At 35.1% G+C, this 22,309-nt stretch overlaps 1 protein-coding gene across 1 annotated transcript in view; it reads left to right on the top strand.

The window, feature by feature from the left end:
* The window catches only part of CTNND2 (catenin delta 2), a gene marked incomplete at its 5' end in the record, with an annotated part of 448,616 nt that overhangs the window by 349,075 nt on the left and 77,232 nt on the right, over window positions 1-22,309 (top strand). Inside the window, 3 exons of the mRNA XM_083360640.1 lie at window positions 2,552-2,735; window positions 11,519-11,636; window positions 17,309-17,494. Of these exons, the coding sequence (XP_083216766.1) occupies window positions 2,552-2,735; window positions 11,519-11,636; window positions 17,309-17,494 (488 nt within the window). The remainder of the gene's footprint in view (window positions 1-2,551; window positions 2,736-11,518; window positions 11,637-17,308; window positions 17,495-22,309) is intronic.

Here is a 22,309-nt window from a genome sequence, read left to right as displayed (position 1 = left end):
CCAGAACATTCACAAGAGAAAATAAATATAGAAAGTATGACGTTTTCAGAGGAATTCGTATAGTTGAAAAAGATAATGTAATGCTTTCATCAATTTCTTTTACTAAGTAGTTTTGTGTAAAGTATTTTGACATGTAGAATAAGATAGTATTCAGACTTGCTTGAAAAATTGTGAATGAGTAGTAGAACATGTCTCGTGTATATGTTTAATCAATGTGCTAAATTTCTGTAAAAGTATTCTTGACATTAGCTTCAGTTATTGAAGTGTGTAGTCATGGATATGTAATTTTTTTATTGCGACATGTATTATAGCATTTTATATAAGTTATTCATGTAACATTGCATTCTTTGACCAAGTGACAAAACTAGTGGACCAGAGGAATGCTGTAGATATAATTTACTTGGACTTCAGTAAGGCATTTGATAAAGTAGATTTAATTTAATTTATTAATATTTCTATACCGCCCTTCTCCCGAAGGACTCAGGGCAGATCACAACCTACTACTTGATAAGATAGAAAAATGTGGGTTAGATAGCATCACCACCAGATGGATTCATAGCTGGCTGACAGGCCATACTCAGCATGTGGTCCTCAATGGAACTGCATCTACATGGAAGGAAGTGTGTAGTGGGGTACCCCAGGGCTCTGTTCTGGGCCCAGTGCTCTTCAACATCTTCATCAACAATTTGGATGAGGGGATAGATGGGGAACTCATCAAATTTGCAGATGACACCAAGCTGGCAGGAATAGCCAATACTCCAGAAGATAGGCTTAAGATACAGGAGGATTTTAAGAGGTTTTTAAGAAGAGACTGGCCAGCCACTTGTCTGAAATGGTATAGGGTTTCCTGCCTGAGCAGGGGGTTGGACTAGATGACCTCCAAGGTCCCTTCCAACTTATTATTATTATTATTATTGTTGTTGTTGTTAACATAAGTGCCTAGACACAGACTAAAAAAAATTTTTTTAAGTGTGGATGGGGTGGGAAACTCTTCTCTATTATGCTGTTCGAATGTGCTGGACCTTTTTTTCCCAACAAGAGCCAGAAGACCATAAGTTCCATCTCATCTTTGTGGGATGTATTCAACAGTATCTCCAGCAATTGGGCTCATACGACTATTTAATATATTAATTATCCATCATCATTGGCATCCTTCAGTCTCAAGAGACTATGGTATCATGCTCTGGAAAGAGGTCCTAAAGCAGCATCTGGTGTGGCTAAAAAGGCCAATTCGAGAGTGGCAGTCCCTTCCACACTGAGGGCAGCCTGTCCAGCCCCCAGATTTTGCTGGTTCTGGGACTGCCTCTTTGCCTCAGCCTGCCGCATATATCCATATTATCCATATAATATTACATATAAACATCAACATGATAGGTAATTTTATCTCAGACTCTACCATGAGTCCCATTGTTTGGAGGTAACACAACAAAAAAGAACTGATGGGTGAGATTTTTACCCCATCCAATCAATCAATCAATCCAAACAGTAGAAAATTTGTTTTTTACTATGGACATGGAAATCATTTAACTAGTTCAGGAACAATATTGAGATGCATTCAAAAGTAACATACGGGATTGGCTAAATCCACCTATTGGTATACATGATGTATAAATTAAGCTCCTAATATAGAAGATGCCCTGTAGATCCCAAAATAACATATTTTATACGTATCATTACAAGGTACAAAAAAGCAATTCTTGGGCAAGGTTTCAAATTCAGTCTCTGCCATCTTTATATTTCACTAGGAGAGTTCTCCTACTGAAACAATGGGTAGTCATTTTTAGTCCCAGTCAATAGTGCTGAATTATATACACTAATAGTCTCAATCAATGTCCTACATATTCTTATTTAAATGAAAAGTGAATCTGTAATATTTTCCCACAGTAACAATTAAAATGTTTTATTTAAATTAGAGGATAGTTTTATTTAAAGGATGTACATTAAATTCCTTCCTGATTGTTTTATGTATTCATGAGTAGACACTCATAGTCACTGAGCTTAAAGACTACAACAAATAAATTAAAATATAATCATACTTTTTGCTACAAATGGGGATGGTAAATACAGTGTCAACAGGTTTTTCAAAACTGATCTAGAAACTCAAGAAGGCTGTGAGGCATCACACTTCCTCAGATTTGTCATAGTACTATTCCTCTGATATTGGGAAGCCAGAAAACTATACCACCTCAGACAGTTGTGACACTTGCATTGAGCAATGATTGCAGAGTGAAGTTTGAGGACATGTTGTAACATTCTTGTGGAGACCTACAAGACCTATGAAGTCTCAATCTGGTCCAGCATAGTTAGGAGATCAGATGAGAATACAGGATATGACTACATTAAATGAAATAATGGAATGAATTAAATAACAACCTTGATGATGACTGTAATATGTATATATTCATGTGCCCTTATGTAATGCCCTAGTTGCTGTAGAAACAGTGAACATTTGAAGACTCACATATGAATGTTCAGGTAGTGTTGTTTTTGTGCAGTATCACTTCATTCTGATTTTAGAAGAAATGACAATTCTTTGCTTCCTTAATTTTAGGAGTTCTCTGGAACCTATCTTCTTGTGATGCACTGAAAATGCCAATTATCCAGGATGCTCTAGCAGTGTTGACCAATGCAGTGATCATTCCTCATTCTGGGTGGGAAAATTCCCCCCTTCAGGATGACCACAAAATTCAACTTCATTCATCACAGGTGCTGCGCAATGCCACTGGGTGCCTAAGGTGAGCTCTGATAGCTAAACTACTTGACAATTTCTTCCCTTCTACTTTCTTGGTGCCATAGAATTTTAAATCATTCTTTAGACATTATAAGAAATAGCAATAATATGTTTTATAATGTGATATTTAATAACAAATTGTTCTCATTCTTCCATTATTTAAAGAGATGGTGACAGTTAATAGATAACAGGTAGTCCTCAATTATTGATGGTAATTGGGACTGGAATTTCCATTGCTAAGCAACACAGTTGTAAAGTGCAATAACACATGACCACACTGCTTAGTGATGGAAATTCTGGCACTTCTGATTGCCATATGCAACTTCCTTCTGGCTTCCCCATTGCTTGTAGGAAGCAAGGAAAGAAGGAAGCCGGGTGTGCCTGGATCATAATCATATGACCAGGGGGATGCTGTTGTAAGTACAAGAATTAGTCGTAAATACAAGATGTTCGGTACCACTGTAAGTTCAAACAGTCACTGAATCGGTGTTCTTAAGCAAGGACCACTTGTATTATCAATATTCTTCTGCATTGGATATATATATAACTTGTAAGATACAAAACGCTGCCGATCAGCTATCGGGGATTTCATAATCCTTATTTTTTACTGCCTGCCTAAAGATATATGAAGTATCAAATTGTTCAGAAGCCCTTACTGATCTAAACTGCAGGGTTTTCTATATCAGGTTGGTCAAATTACTATTTATTTCTTTGTATGTTTCATAAAAAGTGAAATGGCCTTCAAAGTTTTTTTTCAGAGTAGTTTATAGCTCTCTAAAAAATTTACTTGTTATCTGTATCCCACCTTCCGCTACAAAAGATCAAATGAACATACACTATATCGTATTCTCTCCATCACAGTATCAATCCTGTGAGGTATCAAGAGGTATGGTAATTGGTGTTGCTGTAAAGTAGGTTTAGATTATTTTTCCTTTTCCTTTCCTATCTTATGCTTTCCTTCCTTTCTGCACTCTGCATAACATTGCTTACACTGAAAGGTTATGTTATGTTATGTATGTATACACTGTTATTCAGAATTTCAATATATTTTCTTGGTTAAAAGGATTAGAGAAGAAATGGCAATATTAAACTAAGATGATGAGATAAATCTGTGGTCATGTTTGTCTTTTACCATTTGTAGCAAAGCAGTGAATGTAGGATCATGTTTTTGGTTACTGCTATAAAAATATTAACACGGTAATAAATTTTATAAGCTTAGAAGCATGTACTTTCTAAACATATTTATTTTTTTGTCACTTTTATACAGTTGCCCATCTTACAATCAGGTGACTAGGTGGCACACAACAAAGTGAAAAACAAAATATATTGCTTTGAAGATTTAGGACACTATCTAAAAAGCCCGTGTACAATTTGCTTGTTTATTTATTGTTCACAGAATAGCAATCTCTTACTCTGCATGACAAACAATTTCTGAAATTCTGAAACATTTTTGTAATGTCTGTAGAGAACTGGTTAGCAATTTGTGATGTGCAAGGATGCCATTTTTCAAAAAATAAAAATAAAACCTTGCTAGAAAAAATGCCACTGAACCATTTAATGGAGCACTTTAAATTATGGCTTTAGGCTGTTGTCTCTAAAAGACTGTAGCTGTAATATTCTTATAGACATTCCACAGACGTTGCTCAGTAAGACTTGGTAGGATAAAATTTAAACTGATTTGAGTTGTAGCTTCTATATACTGTAGTTTATCAAAAGCCAGCTGCCTTTAGTTTGACTAACAGTGGTTTTTGACAGACAAACCTTTTGCTAAATTATACCATATTTCCACTCTTTGAATATGTATTTATGCTCATTGTGTGATTTTGGCTCTTAAGGTTTACACTGCAATTCAGGAATTGTTACTGGAAATAATGCAAAGGTATGTAGCAATGATAAATCAATAGAACCTTTCCTATTTTGCTTTGTAGAAGTGAAATTGTGAGGGAGGTGAGAGTTATATGGTGCCTTCTTTAAAATGATCTTCAAAAAGCCTGGCGATCCATAATGAACCATTTCAGCCTGAGCAACTCACTGAAATCTCCATTAGCATATTTTTTGTTTTGTTTTGCTCTATTTCTGGAGAAAATGGTCATAATGATGTGCAGTTTCTGACAACTGGAGCACCTGACGCAGAAGCTTTCTAGGATACTTAAAACAAAAAGAAGGGGAAAAGCATGCTCAGCAAGATTTCTAGAATTCTTTGCAACCCCTTAAAAATAGCTCTGCTTAAGCTGTGACGACTGGGGTGGATTTAAATTAGGGGACACTCTGCCTTTCTCATAAGGATGCAGTGGGAAAATTAAACTCTGAAGACCCAAGTTGGATCCACCTCATTTTTAGACCAAATCCTGTTTTTCATTTTTTCCCCCCACCATATCAAATTTGGTCTCATTCTGTTCAGCTTTTGGAGACTTATCCTAGTGACAGACAGAAAGGCAAAGTCTTAAACCTTCTTATATTTTTTCTTCTGATTGGGTTGGAAAAAATAAGAAGGAAACAGATTCTCTTCAAAGTCCCTTATCAGTATTTTAAAGGTTTTCCCGTGTGTTTTCAGAACTCAAGACTCTTTACCTACTTTCCCATTTGAGAACCTTTTTCCTTTAAAGCTAGCGTATGCAAAAGCAGTGGTTATATAGCATGATTCCCATCTCCTAGTTAAAATAATAGCAAGTCTATACAAATAATTGCTTCAATGATAGATTAATTAATATCTAGAAGCAATTTAATTGGAATATATCAAGTTTTATATATATATATATATATATATATATATATATATATATATATATATATATATATATATAACAGCAATATATAAGTGCTGCTATGATGGAGAATATATGTCATTCAGGATTGCAGTTTTGTGTTGTTCATGGAGAAGTAAGGTCTGTTGGTAAGTTATGGAATACCGCCTGCCCAGTATGTGGTTAGGTGACCTATGCTATTGGATGTTAATATTTTCTGCACATTAAGATGTTGTTACTTGGCTACTGTTATACAGATATTATGCCTTATTTTGCTTATCTGGCTTTTGGTTAATAGTTGTATAATAAAGAGGAGAACAGCACTAATCACAACAACATTCCCTCTATGTCAGTAGTCCCCAACCTTTCCCATGGCAGCAGTGAGAGAGGAGAGGGGATGGTTCTTCCACAGTTAGAGCTGCACAGGTGCTCTTGCCTGCCGCTTGCGTGGCCCGGCTCCCCTGGAACCCCTGCTCTATATCACATAACTGGTAACCAACATCTGGATAAAACAATATTGTATCAGCATAAACAGATAATTACATGGCAATTACATATTACATAACAGAACACACAATCACATATTACACAACACACAACACCATAGCCTGCCCACTTGCCACATACAGGACTAGTAGGAAGGCACTATGTGTATATTCCAATCCACAATTAATCAGTAAACCTTGGTTCTTCAAGTTCATAGCACCAACAGTGTTTTCAACGGATGTAGTGAAATATTTGCAAATGAAGAAAAAAAAAACCTCGAAGAATCCCTGCAGTCCAGCATATATACATACTGTATATTGTCTGTTTTGCATAATATGCTGTTTTGTATAATATGCTTTATAATGTCCTTTAATGGCCCACTGTTAAGGAGGCAATATTCTGAGATAATCGAAAAGCATAGTAAGGCGAGGGTATGGCTAACTACTATATCTTATTTCTGTAGCAAAGGTCTGGATGGGCTGTATATGCGGACCATAGAAATAAATACAGACCATGTAAAAATTCTGTCCTGTAACAATCTTACATGATTGTTCTTTTGAAATAAACAAATATTCTGAATAATACTGTGCTAGATATTTTTTAACTTAGTTGTCATTTTAGATGATTATTTTGGTTCTTTTGCAGTAGTCTATAGACAAATGTGATTTTATATAAATTAGGGCATGTCTGTAAGAATTATAGGCCGTTACTATAAAACCTGAGCTTAAAATGTAAATGATATTTTTTTTAATTTTAAATTTCAATGACTTGCTTTTACTTAATCAAATATGGCATGCTGAATATTCCTACCAATGAAGAGATAACATCAGCCTTTTCTACAAAACGTCCATGATCTGTGTTGGAAATCCGTCTAAGGGCCATAACTGAACAATTTTGTTTTAATATACATTTAACTCTTAATTATATACTTTAGGATTTGCAGGACTTGGAACAGCTATACCATATAGCTATAAGAGCTGGTTGCTCTTTTGCTCCCACTTCAGTCCTGATCCGTATTAATGAACAGCTGCTATTCGAATAGGAGAGAAATTATTCATTTGAGCAATTTTGTCCCTCATGCAAATGGTAGACGTAGGTATTAACATTTTGAAACATTACATTATCCAATATTATTTGAAAGAGGGCAATCAAGTAGTTGAGTCATTAGCAGTCTTACCTACAGTATACATATCAGAAAATGTATGACTGACAGAAAATATATCTTTTAACTCATCTATTCCAGTACTGTCATTGCAAGAATCCACTAAATACAGGTAGTCCCCGAGGTATGAACCAAATGGAGCCTGCCCATTGGGCTCATAAGTCAAAAGAAAATCATCAAATGAATCAGACTTACTTTAACAAATTTTTAAAATCAAATTCATTAATTAAATCAGATGGGTTGTTAAATGAACGAAGATCTGATTTTCTATTTCCTCCGATAGTTACTATGTTAAATGAACTGGGAGGGCTTCCCGCCAGCTGCCAATCAGCTGTTTCCGTGAGCTGGCTCAGGAACTAAATTGCCTCCAAGCAGGGCTTGCAAGCCATCACAGTTATTTTTTTTTTAAAAAAACTTCTGCTAGCCAGCTCAAGAGTCTTCAGCTGCCAAGAGGAGGGGTGGGACCATTGCTTTAATAAAAACCACTAGCTTAAGAGCCAGCCAAGCACCCAGAGGGAGATGGGGGAGGGATTTGCAGAGCTCTCGGCTTGCAATAGTAACAGAGATGGAAGGGACCTGGAGGTCAGCTAGTCTAACCCACTGCTCTCAAAAGAGAGTACTTCTGATAAATGCCTATCCAATCTCTTCTTAAAAGCTTCCAGTGATAGGGCACCCACAACTTCTGGAGGCAATTTAAATTTAAAACCTACAAAGTACAATAATATATGCTAATTTCCAAAATAAAAGCTCAATAGTTTGAAAACAATAGTTGGCAAAGTGCAGTATTTAAAAAGCCAGAGCAGTTTCCAAACTGCTTGCAAACAAACAGTACTTTTTAAGTACTGTACTTTGCAAACTATTGTGTTTGCAAACTATAGAGTAACAAAAAAAATATTTTAAAATACTTACAGAAGTAATTGTAGCACTCGAGCCCAGGCAGTAGCAGATTGCAGCAAAAGCAAAAACTCATGCCGGCTCGGCAATCATTTGGCCATGTGACCAGGGGGGAAAAAAACCCTTCTGATTGGCCCAGACAAGTTACATAGATAAAAATGGCTGTCACTGCAGTAGAGACTGAAATCAAGTCACATGGCTACAGAGGCCTCTTTTTGGTCACAGTTTTGAATTTCTAAATAAACACTTGTACCTGGGGGGTTACCTGTGGATATAAAACATTAAACCAGTTTTAAGATGGAAGTAACACTGAAATATGTTTCCACTGTAAACACTTTTTTAAAAATAGCAACATTAATATATTAGGTATTCCCAAACTGGTTAAAGACTCTTCCAAAGATTTGATAAATAGCAATGATATCATAGATAGAAATCCGCATTAAGTAAGGATTAAATTTATCAAGAAATTTAATTAAACTTTTTAAATAAGATACATAGAATCAGAAAGCATACAAACAGTGGATAATTTCATCATTGCTAAAATATTTTGTTAGGTGTAATCTGGATTTTGTTTACATATTGTAAAAATAAGCGTTGAACTGTTTAATTTCTGTTCATTTTTGGAATATTTAAAGTGTAAAAATTAAAAATAGATAATTATATTAAAAATAGTTTAAAGTGAAGAAAAATATAGAATAATGAATGATAAAACATCTTACATAAAGCAAGATCTCAATCAAGTAAGGGTTACTTTTTTCATACTATGGGTGAAGAATATTATTAAACAATGTTTTAGACATTGCTCTTTTAAGAAATGCAAACTTTGAATTATTAATAATTCTTTTTAAAAAGGGTTATCCAATACTATGTACATAATTATTTAAAAAATTGAATTATTCATTAACCAGTATCAGAAAAATGGAAAGTAGATTTGTTTAAAAAAGGAATGTTGGAAATATATTTAGAAGCATATACCAGGAAATATGACTTATCAGTCTATTTTAATGAATTAGTTTGCTGGTGACTTCTGACTCCATAAAGATAAGATAGACATTATCTTGGAGGAAATTACTAATATTCACCATTTAATAATATCACAGATATATAGCATATCTATGTATGATACTTCAATTACTGGACTTTTGATTTTGAATGAAATCAAATATATCACTGTGTATCGATCATATACTGTTGTAGTTTTATTTTTGTTAAAGGGATGAATTCTTACTGAGAATTGATTCCATACTTATTAATAGGTCTTATGAATGAGGGGAAAATCTATTTCTTTTTGTTTGCAAAATAAAACAATAGAACTTAGAATATGAGTTATATGATTAAATTTATGTTGGAAAATATAGTAAGACTCAAGAGGGAAGAAACGACAGTTTCCACCTGTTTCTTGTTTTGATAGTAGACTGATCTGGTATCAGGCTACTTGCTTGTGACCATCTGAGAACTGCTGAAAAATAAATCTGCTCTGGAGGTAAAATTCATTTGTCCTTGCTCACGAAGCTACAAATAAACTCAGACTTGAGAACTGAATCTATTTCACCATTTGTTCATATTGTTTGAAGTCACAGCATGTATGTTTGGTAATGTACTAGCCAGTCCTATTTCCTGTTCACAACATGGTCACTGTGACATAGATCAAGAGCTGTTAAGGATTGGGGTCTTGAAAAATGGAGGGGTTCCCATAATGATAGGCAAAACACAATACTGTTGATTGGGCAACTTGAAACTAAGAATTATAGAGCCATCTATAACAATAAACCCAGTTTACCCAAGAATCCCCAACAACCCAAGTTTGGATGCTATTTTTAAAATGGCTTTAAGCTTTTCATGGGTAAATTTGTCCAAATAATATATATGATAGTATTTTCTGTGTAGATATTGCACCATTCATAGAAATGGATCCCTATACCAACTGACATCCTAATACCTGCTATGACTTCTGTGGGATCAGATAACAACTCTTGAGTTACTACAGTACAGTTGAATTCTGAAGTGGGGAAGCTAAAATGCGTGTCCAGTAATAAGTCTTCTAGGGTAGCTAAATCCATCTTTCTGAATAATTGTAACTGTAACTTGTTCATTGAAAGTCCCACAGAATGCCCTTAACAAAAAGAAAAATGACTATAAAGTCATTTAAAATAATGTGCTGGAATAAATATGGGAAGGTATCTCACTTCAGTTCAATTTTATTCAATTTATTGTGGTCAAAGACCAGTATAGATAATAAATGAATAAAAATTAAGACAGTTAAAATACACTTGTAAAATAACCTAAGTAGCATCTGATATATAAAATCCATATTAAATTATAATAAATAAGTATATTAAATTATAATGTAAGCACTAAATACCTAAAATTACAACAAAATAAAATTATTAATAGTGAAGTAGTAATAGCTAAAATTTAAATGAATTACAGTTACAGGAATATATTACAGGATATTGATCCATCAATATTCTGTGTTATTGTACAAAACCTAGCCACATGCACTATAATAAAAGGTACTTCATTTATAAGTAGCATCTGGGTATAAGCTGAATCTAGGCAATCAGGATATCTACTAGTCACAGAAAGTATAAATCTGATTTGGATATCTCCATAAAGGGAGCAATGAAGGACACATTCTGTAGTTTCTGCCTTTCTGGAATCACCGAGGCAAAGTCTTTCAACCAATTGAACCTTTTTACATTTACCATCCAGTGCTGCGTTACGACTTTATGGCGATTGACATGGCTTAGGAAGGAAAGATGTGGCAAATCTTCCATGCTGCCATCCAGGCAGATAACATACAAACCCTCTGCAACAATGAGAATAGAATGTAATCATTCACTTCTGGTTCCAGTATGCAATTGGCATAGCAAATAAATGGTTATCAGGATGAAAATTGTAGAATGACAATAGCACTATCATGAAGAAACCAAAATTTCTTGCAGATTAATTTTTATTCATGTTTTGATATACAACAATACATTTTTGGTAACGAAATAACACCAAATTGAAGGGTTTTGAAATTCTGAATGCAAAACCATTTTTAATCTCAATATTTTTTTCCATTACTTCTACCAAGGTACAGTTTTTTTATTGTAAAATGAAAAAAATATATATTAGCTTCCATTATTTTTATGTATTTTATTGCTTTATTTTTTTATAGGAAATAATTAATTTAAATGTAAGAATTACAAAGTTTTTAAATCAGAAATGACATCTTGCCTCCCTAAAGTTACTTTGTGAATTTTAAAGTTTTCTCAGATTCACAATGTTCTAATACTATTAGAATTTCAAAGAGTTTTGAAAAAGATCATGTTGGACTATTTCAGAAATTAGACCACAAATGTTTTGGGACTGCTGTATCTAGAAGTCTGAATGTTACACTCTCAAGCTATCTGTATGGTGAATGAGGTTGCTTCAAAGGGACCCATGCTATAAAATAGATTTATATGAAATAAAAATAAAATTGAGCAAAGAGTCATCATTGTTATTTGCTTCCAGGAATGTCAGCTCGGCTGGAGAAGAAGCTCGGAGAAGAATGAGAGAATGTGATGGACTTACTGATGCATTGCTTTATGTGATTCAGTCTGCTCTAGGAAGCAGTGAAATTGATAGCAAGGTTTGTTCAGTTACTCTACCCTAGATTTATTTATTTATTTTTGCACTCTCAATCTCACAATTAACTACCACCATTTTGAAATAGGAAAAACATGAGCAACCAAATAATAACTCCCAAACTCTTCCCAAGATGAAACAAATCCTGGCTCCTGCCCTCTTTGCTTCATAGCTCTAACTATTGCAGAAATTGTACAAAAAAAATTGATTCCCAACTATTCAAGGCTTGTTTCTCCATACATTATTACATTATATTACATTATATTGCATTATATTACATTATATTACATTATATTACATTATATTAAGGGACGTGGTGGCTCAGAGGGTTAGGATGCTGAACTTGTCGATCGGAAGGTCGGCAGTTTGGCGGGTCGAATCCTGAGTGCCGCGTAGCAGAGTGAGCGCCTGTTACTCGTCCCAGCTTCTGCCAACCTAGCAGTTCGAAAGCACGTAAAAATGCAAGTAGAAAAATAGGGACCACTCCGGTGGGAAGGTAACAGCGTTCCGTGCGCCTTTGGCGTCTAGTCATGCCGGCCACATGACCATGGAGACGTCCTCGGACAAGCGCTGGCTCTTCGGCTTTGAAACGGAGATGAGCACCGGCCCCTAGAGTCGGAAACGACTAGCACACATGTGCGGGGGAACCTTTACCTTTACCTTTATTACATTATATTATATTATATTATATTATATTATATTATATTATATTATATTATATTATATTATATTATATTATATTATATTATTATATTATATTATATTATATTATATTATATTATATTATATTATATTATATTATATTATATGGCATGCAAAATGCATTTTCTTGTGTTGTTAACAGCTAGATTTTGAGATACTTAAATAAAGCCTTGTACTGCTTCATATGTATTTGTTAATTCATCTGTCAGAGTCACAGTGAGATTGGCAGCATATTAATTAATTAAATAAATAAAACATTTTCTCAAATTCATTTTATAAATAAGTAGGTGGAAATGATAGCAGTTGTATTCAGTGCATCTGAAAGACAGATCATCATTCTTTCTATAATTTGTTGAGCAATAAGTGGAAGCATATTGTATAGTCTATTCTTAAGACTAATCAGTTTAGACTTTCTTTAGTTTGCTATATTCCAATAATCTTTGCCCTTGATTTTATTTCTGTACTTAAGGGGCTTGAGGAACAAGTTTGTACATTATTGAATGTATGAATGCAAATCAAGGAGATCACAGTGAACAAATATATCTCTCTCTTTGAATATTCTACAAATACTGTATATTCTGATAAGATTTGAGAACAGATTGTTAGCATCCTTACTCTAGATTTAGTGAGCTGAAAAGCAAAGCATTTTTCTTCACTGCAGATATTGTTATTAAGTGATTAAAAAGTGCAATAAATGTGCACTTTGCATTCCAATAAGAGCACATCTCATGGTGCAACTCTTATACCTCTGCAGAATTTTAAAGGTAAAGGTTCCCCCGCACATGCGTGCTAGTCGTTTCTGACTCTAGGGGCCGGTGCTCATCTCCGTTACAAAGCCGAAGAGCCAGCGCTTGTCCGAGGACGTCTCCGTGGTCATGTGGCCGGCATGACTAGACGCCAAAGGCGCACAGAACGCTGTTACCTTCCCACCGTAGTGGTCCCTATTTTTCTATTTGCATTTTTACGTGCTTTCGAACTGCTAGGTTGGCAGAAGCTGGAACGAGTAACAGGTGCTCACTCTGTTACGCGGCACTCGGGATTCGACCCGCCAAACTGCCAATCTTCTGATCGACAAGCTCAGTGTCCTAACCCACTGAGCCACCGCGTCCCGAATTTTAGGAACTCCTAAAAATTTCCATTCTTAGTGCCACAGAAAGAAAGAAAAGAAATGGATTTTGTTGAATAAAACAACTTCAAACAGTGCAATTTTAAAGCAAGTTGATGTCTTTCTATTTGGCAAAGTAATTCAAGAAGCTTTAATCCACAGCTAGTGATTTAATTTTTTTATAGCTAATAAAATTAGAAGCATCTATCTAAAGCATGATAACCTGGCAGATGATTTTTTTACTGCTTACTAACTGATGGAGGATTATATAACATAATCTAATTTTCAAGCACATCAATTATTCTGACAAATAAAATTTCATACAATCAGTAATCATCTTAATGTCTGCTACTCTTCTCCATCAAAGATACACAAAACTACTCTGTTTTTTTCCAACATCTGAAAAGCTCAACAGGTGCTGAGTAGCTGCTTCTCAGCATTTGTATATAATGCAAAGGAATGCTAAACAAAACTTTCATTCTTAATTGGCAGAGCTAAATTATAATTCCATATATATATGTATGTGTGTGTGTGTGTGTGTGTGTGTTTGTGTGTGTGTGTTTTCTGAGGTTTTCACGGGTGTTCGTATGTGGATCTTTGGTTATTCGGGTTTTTCCCCGCGTAGAACTAAAGGTGTAGGGGCGACGTTTCGACGGAATCCCATCCGTCATCATCAGGTTGGTGGCTTCTGCTTCCTTCTTCTGGGAGAAGCATGTGGCTGTTTGTTCCTCTTTTTTAAACTGCCAGAGGGGGTGTGTTCTGTGGGTGGAGGTGTGCTCTGATTGGGTGGGGGAGTAAGTGTGTTCTGATTGGGTGGGAGTGTGTTTTGAATGGTGGGTGTGTTCTGATTGGTTGGGGGTGTGTTTTGAGTGGATGGGCTGGTCTCAGCTGCCAGCCTTAGACCTGAGCTGGTGAGTTGTGCTGCTTTTGTTCGGCTTCGTGTTTGTGGTGGTGCCATGTTTTTATAGTGGGTGTCAGTTTGCTTATTGTGTGGTTTGGAGGGGTTTAAAGTGGCTGATGTTGCAGCTGTAGTTAGGTTTCTGTGGCACCACCACAAACACGAATTTTTCAGTCTTGATGGCAACCTAGAATGAGAAGGAAAATGGCTGCAGTCATGCTCATTTCGTTTCTGTCAGAACCAAGACACTTGATTGAAGACTGATTTCAGTTTGAAATATTTTGTCTGATGTAATGTTAGGGCAAAGAGAAAATTTTATCACCGTTTATTTAAATATTTGACATATCTAATACAAAATGGAATGAATGCAATTGACAACCAATTAGCAATGCACTTATTAAGATAACCTTAAAAAATGGAGAAAAAAAGATCCAAGAAACTATAGACCTATCAGCCTGACCTCAATAGTTGGGAAGATCTTGGAAAAGATAATCAAACAACGAATCAACGAACACCTATAGGCAAATAAAGCCATTACTAAAAGCCAACATGGGTTTGTCAAAAACAGATCATGCCAGACAAATCTTATTGCATTCTTTGACCAAGTGACAAAATTAGTGGACCAGAGGAATGCTGTGGATATAATTTACTTGGACTTCAGTAAGGCATTTGATAAAGTAGACCACAACTACGACTTGAGAAGATAGAAAAATGTGGGTTAGACAGCATCACCACCAGATAGATTTGTAGCTGGCCATACTCAGCATGTGGTCCTCAATGGAACTGCATCTACATGGAGGGAAATGTGCAGTGGGGTGCCCCAGGGCTCTGTTCTGGGCCCAGTGCTCTTCAACATCTTTATCAAAGATTTGGATGAGGGGATAGATGGGGAGCTCATGAACTTTGCAGACAACACCAAGCTGGCAGGAATAGCCAACACTCCAGAAGATAGGCTTAACACACAGAAGGAACTTGACAGTCTTGAACATTGGGTGCTATCTAACAAAATGAAATTCAATGGTGAAAAAAGTAAAGATCTACATTTAGGCAAGAAAAACCAAATGCACAGGTACAATATAGGTGTTACCTTGCTCAACAGTAGTAACTGTGAGAGGGATCTCAAGAGTCCTACTGGACAATCACTTAAATATGAACTAGCAGTGTGCTGCAGCTGCCAAAAAAGCCAACACACTGCTAGGCTGCATTAACAGATAGAATCAAGATCATGTGAAGTGTTAATACCACTTTATAATGCCTTGGTAAGGCCACACTTGGAATACTGCATCAGTTTTGGTCATCACGATGGAAAAAAGATGTTGAGTACAAAGAAGAGCAACAAAGATGATTAGGGGACAAGAGGCTAAAACATATAAAGAACAGTTGCTAGAATTGAGTATGTCTAGTCTAAATGAAAAGAAGGACTAGGGATGACATGATAGCAGTGTTCCAATATCTCAGCGGTTGTCACAAAGAAGAGGGAGTCAAGCTATTCTCCAAAGCACCAAGACAAGAAGCAAGGGATGGAAACTAATTAAAGAGAGAAGCAACCTAGAACTAAGGAGAAATTTCCTGACAGAACAATTAATCAGTGGAGCATCCTGCCTCCACTGCCTCTGAATGCTCCAACACTGAAAGCTTTTAAGAGACTGGCCAGCCATTTGTCTGAAATGGTATAGGGTTTCTGACTGGCTGACTGACAATCTTCATTGACATATTGCAAACACACTTTGGGGAGGAAACCCCTGAAGTTGGTACAGGAGGAACTGGTACATTCCAACAACTTGCTGTCTAACTAACGTGCTCTAACTGATGGAGCTCTTTGGATGAACAGCAAAACATCTCAAACTAATAAGAAAAATAAGTCCAGTTGTCATGACTTCCGACAACTTTAGCTGGCTAATTGAGAATCTTCACAGACATTATGCTCTAAACTTCCTGTCTATTCTTACAACTAGGAAGGTGAGATTTATTTATTATTATTTCTGCAGAATTTCCTATATAGGAGTCATAGGTTCTTACCTGATTAGCTGATCCTTACTTCAAGGATAGTAAGAGTATTAAAAAATAGAAACCTGTAAGCAGCACCATGAGGAGATTATAGGAGGCAGGAATCAGACCCTGCAGGGCTAATTCTGCCAAATTTAAGTGTAGATGTGGATTATTTCAGGAAATCCTAATAGAGACTTCAGGAAATCATCTGTGGTTTCCTAAAGGCAGTTTTAATGAGGTGCAGAGGAGAGAATCAAATGCTTCTATGGTATTTTATATTAAGCAAGATAACACTTGTAGTTTATTTGTCTTTTTTTTTCAATTCTTAAAATTGAAATGCCCTATAATCCTTCATAAGATTGTTCTAACACCTAATCATTTTAAATTAAATCACAAATTGTTTTAAATGAAAAGTAAAATGTTTTTAAGTTGTTAGATTTGCTACCAAGTTTACTACATTTCAGCATGGATTCCCTGAGACTCTTATGTGATATTTCCATCAATCCTGAACACAATTTAAATTGCAGATCTATTATTTTCACCAGAGGGATAATAATCGGCGTTCGATGGATAATCCATTTACAATACACATGGGGGGTATTCCTTTTTTCCCATTTTTTTTGAACTCCATATGTGAAACCTATTTAACATATTTTACCTTTGGTTTTGTTCTCTTTCAACATTCACATTCCTGTTACATCTAGACAAAGACTTTGTTCTCTCAGAGAAATATAACTTGCTTTATTTAAATTCTTCACTGAGGTGAGTATAATTTTCATACAGCAAGCTGCATATTTGAAAGTATGCACATACATAGAAGAAACCTTTGATGGAATAAAAGTGTCCTCTTTCTTTGATAGAAAAAGTATCCTGTGCCGTGATAGCGTTTTTCAGTCAGCACAAGGATATAAAGAATGATAACTTTTCTGATGAATATGAGCATTCTAAATGTATTCTAATTTATTTTTGCTTCTTCTTTTAGACCGTTGAAAACTGTGTGTGCATTTTAAGGAACCTCTCATATAGACTTGCTGCAGAAACATCTCAGGGACAGCAAATGGGGACTGATGAACTTGATGGCTTACTTTGTGGTGATGCCAATGGGAAAGATGCTGAAAGTTCTGGATGCTGGGGCAAGAAAAAGAAGAAAAAGAAATCTCAAGATCAGGTACATGCAGTTACCTTTAATTGATTGGATTTTGTGTGGCCCAAGACCAGAATGATTTTGGATAGCTGACAATAATAGTAGTAATAGCAATAAGGCTGTCTCCTACAGCCAAATAGTGCAGTATAATAGAGTCGAAAAGAATTTTGCTTTCTACTAAGAAACAAAACTTCTGTTAAATGTATTAAAACAAAGTTAGTTCTGCATAAATGTTAAGTGTTAAAATAAGTGAAAGCTAGAGAATGTAACTTCAATTGATTGTCCTAATAGGGGACTATTAGGAGTTCTTTTTACTTATTAATTCTTCACTTACTGCAATATTATTATATACACTCTAGTATGCAGTAAATTATGTAATGACAATGTGAAGAATTGTTTTCTTAGATATTGCTATTTAGCATCCGTATAAATAATAATTACGGAAAAATAATTTAAAATTACATTATTTGGAACATTTTTTAAAGGCACTTAAAATTCCATCACATAATTTTTTTCTTTGTTAGGCAATCTACTTTTAATCACTAAATAAAGTTGGATGCCTTTATGATTTGATTACATTTATTCTGGCTAAAATCTGTTCCAATAAGCTGGTCAGTATAGTTTGAATGAAATAAATTCTTCTCTGAGATTTTTTTCTTTAACAGGATATGTAATAGCTCCCATAATTTGTCTTAACCTTTGTCTTAATTGTTCATACAGTTTACCTTGATTTAATCTAAGTGCAGTTATGACAATTCCTACTAATTCCATCCATGTGAAGTTTATTTATTATTGTTTATTTTCTGGGATTAGATACAATATATTTATAAAGTATCTTGATAGCTCCAACCAGGTTCTAAATCTGTGCTATTAATTATTTTCTGCATTTGGCTCAAATTATTACAAATTTAGACTTCCTCCATAACTTGTTTCTACCTCCATGAAATATTGCATTTAGATATTTCCTGTCCTGTGGAAAATAATTCATAACACACTGGAGTGATCGGGGTAGATAAGTGATCTAGTTGCCTAGTTGCCAATTCCTTTACAAGCAGTTCAGAATTCTGACAACATTATGTTGTGAAGGGAAGGAGAACTTTGCTTGATCCATAAATTAGGACCCATTTCTAGCACGCTAAAGAAATATTATAACATGAGACATCTGGAAAAATGTTTAGGACTAATGTGTTTGATTTATTATGTATATAGTCTTTTAAATCAATATAAAGTTAGAAAAACAATTACTGTATCAAATTTGGATATTATCTAAATTCTGAATTGACATTTCATATGAAATGCTTTTAATGCTCAAGTTTGGGACTAATAGTTTTCTAGTATGCTTATAGCAAATCTGGAGAAAAAAAATGAGGTAGGGATATTTATTCCTACCCCACCACCTAACCAAGACTATCATTTTTGAAATGAAAATTTTCTTTAATATAAAGTTGCATTATTAGTTGTCTATCAAGTCTGAAAATGTGTTTCTGATGTCATACAAATAATGTATACATTTTCTTTCCTGAGTATCTTGGAATATACCATGTTTCCTCAAAAGTAAAACCTACCCCCAAAATAAGCCCTAGCTTGATTTTGGGGATGGGCCTAATATAAGCCCTACCCCACAAAATAAGCCCTAGTTTTGGGGCGAGGCCCACACCTAAAAATCAAGCTAGGGCAGGGGTGGGGTGGTGGAGCTTACCATTGCAGCCAGGCCTCCCATGGATTGACACTTGCCTCGCCTGCCCACTTCTTCTGCGGCAGAAGGAGCAGCTTCATTTTGCAGCTGAGAATGGAGCTCTGGCCTGCATTTCCCAGTCAGAGGCCTTTCCAGAAGACCTTTGCAGCCGAGAACCAAGCTGGCTCAGTTGTTGGCTGCAGAGGCTTCTGGAAAGGCCTCTGACCGCAAAATGCAGGCCAGAGCTCCATTCTCAGTTGCAGAATGAAGCTGCTCCTTCGGCCGTAGAAGAATTGGGCCAGCTGAGCAAGGCTGTCTGTGCCGCTGCCATAAGGTGAGTGGAAAAGACACCCCTGAAAATAAGACCTGGTGCCTTTTTTGGAGGCAAAAAAAGACCAGGTCTTATTTTCAGGGAAACATGGTACACAGGAAAATTTGAGGTAGCATAAAGTATAAGAAAATATACTTGCATAAAATCAACTGATCCAAAGTTTTTGTTTCTGTAGTATCTTTTTAAAACAACTTAGGAACTTAAAGCTACAATCTAGGTAATTTTACTGTAATGAGTTTGCTGTAAAAAGGTGATGTTAGATTTAGATTTATTTAAGAATATTTTCAGCAGGAAAATTATATGTAGATTTATGATATCTGTAATAAATTTCCTTATGAAAAGATATCTATGCACTGAGGGCAAGGAAAAATGGTGAAAGATACATATTCCATTGTAAATTATATTAAATTATAAATTGAAATTATATTACATTATATTAAACAATACTGTAAGGTTTTTCAGCTCAGAATCCTAATAAATCCCAATGAGGCACGAGGCAGCTGATATGAACACAGGTTTATTCTTTTGATCAAAGGAATATTTATTTATTTAGCGTATGGCTAAAGGAATAAACTGGGTGTCTCAGTCTCTTGTCACATGCACGCACTGCTCTGAGATTGAGAGAACAACCTAATCAGAAAAGTTCTGCTTTTTATAACATACACATTACAAAGTTCCTGCGCATCTAAAGAGTTCCTTTGAATTTCCTTATCTATTCTAGCTCAGTTACATTTCTACATCTCTAAGCCTGAATACACAATAGTTCAATAGCTGGCAATTAACCCAGAAACTTGTTACTTCTTCAAGCTGAGCCTCAGCAAAAGGCAAAAGATACTTTTACAATCCAAGAGAAAAGGGGGTGGAAGTGCACTTTTGTAAGTTGCAAATTCTTAGCTAGTCTTTCTCTGTCTCTTGGAACAACACAAAGTAACAAACATTTTCCTTGGTCAGCACAATTTAGAATACAATGAAGCACATACAGAAAACAAGCAGGAATAAATGAACAATACCTGGGCTATGTTATACATGAAAATTGATAATACATAAAATACTATATTTTGAAAGATTATACTTTGCTTGATCTCTACAATATGATATCTACATTGATGGTAGAAATTCTGTTGTAGGTTATCTAGCTCATTAAAGCTTTTATTGCAATAAGACAGTGCTGAAGGTAACTACCAGATACAGTTTGATTATGCGATTTGTGTTTTCAGTATTTTATGTAACTTGGAAATTCCCTTCTAAGGTTGATTTTCTAGCTGTGTGATTTTACTCATTAAGTCCCCTTGAATTCATTTGATTTAAACCTAGGTAAACCACCTTAAGATTGCAACCTGTGATTGTTTCTCTGAAGGTACAATATTCTGATCCTTTTATTGTATACTGTAACATTTTTTGTAAGGTTGGATGATTACATTCAGATAAAACTTTTCCACATTCTACAATTATTCTTCATCAGAATAGAATGAAGACCTTGCCTTAGCTTTCCTTGTCCATCAAAGTGACGGGTTTAATATCGTTTTCTTAAAATAAGTTGTGCAGAGAACTGTGCATGTAATTTCACATTTTTGTTCATTGGACTGTTGACTGTTATATAGCATGAAGATAAATTATTCCAGTTTCAGACTTTAGATTAGAATAGTGATAGAAACTCAAAGACTTTTTAGATTGATGGTTGATACTTCTAATAATATAACTTAGTTTTCTGAGTTATTTTAAACAGGGTAATATTTTTCAATTTATACTCCAAACTTCATGTATGACTTTAATCCAGAAGGCAGTATTTAATCAGTGAGCAGAGACCTGTGATTCCCATAATCTCTTGATTCCTGCTAGCATCTGAATTACTAGATTAAATAGACTGATAATGTGACAGAACCATTCTTATGTGTATTCAAAGTCTGCTTCATATTGTAACTCTAATGGCCTGTTAGTGCGTCACTTTGATATTCTCAGAGAACTGCAGTTCTCCGACAGATGAAAAGTAATTTGAGGGGGGGAATTGCAATTTTGCATAAAATGTTTATAAATTAACCTGCATGCATGACTGTAGATTTGAAATAAATTACTATGACATGAATAAAAATATATATCACCATCTGTGCAGGATGGTTAATCGAGCTGTGTGCCCACTTGGGATAGTCTGCTATCCTGATATTTACTGGACGATGTAAGTGTTCCTTTGTTGCTCTTTAAACTGGTCTTAAAATGAATAGCTCTTCCTACTTAAAAATACCTTTTTAAAAATAAATATATTGCTACCCTAAGTTGCCGTGTATTAAGGAGCCAGTTTGGTGTAGTGGTTACAACTCCAGGCTAGAAACTGGGAGATCATAAATTTTAGGCCTGCTTTTTATGAGATTAGGTATGTAATATTGCAGCAGCATAAGAGAAATGGTGACTTCACAAAACTTCTTTATGCTTATGGAATGACGTTTTGCCTTTGGAAAGAACTTCATACAATCCCTTTTGCTGGGTTATGTTAACAGGTCAAAATGGCAGTGTACCAGGAAATTCCTAATAAACTCTGTGATAAAGGTGATAAATCATATAATCTAATTTTGAGAAGGTGAAACATTTGGAATCAATCACATTAAACCTACACCTGATGGGGCACTTACAGATGAAGATTGGCAGTAATAAGTTAACAAAGAAATAATTAACAAAGGAGATGACTCTACCCCGCCTGCCCACCTGATCTTAATGCATGGATATATATATATTCAGATAACCCATAGCTGTGCACAAGGATCCCAGAACTGAAAACATTAATTTATTTTTAATAGAACCTATTTATTTCCAGAATATTTTAAAACATTTCAGACAGTTT

The sequence above is a fragment of the Vipera ursinii genome (assembly GCF_947247035.1).
Source record: "Vipera ursinii genome assembly, chromosome: 3".
In the NCBI taxonomy this organism is placed as follows: domain Eukaryota; kingdom Metazoa; phylum Chordata; class Lepidosauria; order Squamata; family Viperidae; genus Vipera; species Vipera ursinii.
The sequence above is the reverse complement of the archived record's forward strand: the minus strand, read 5'-3'. Positions and strand labels throughout refer to the sequence as shown.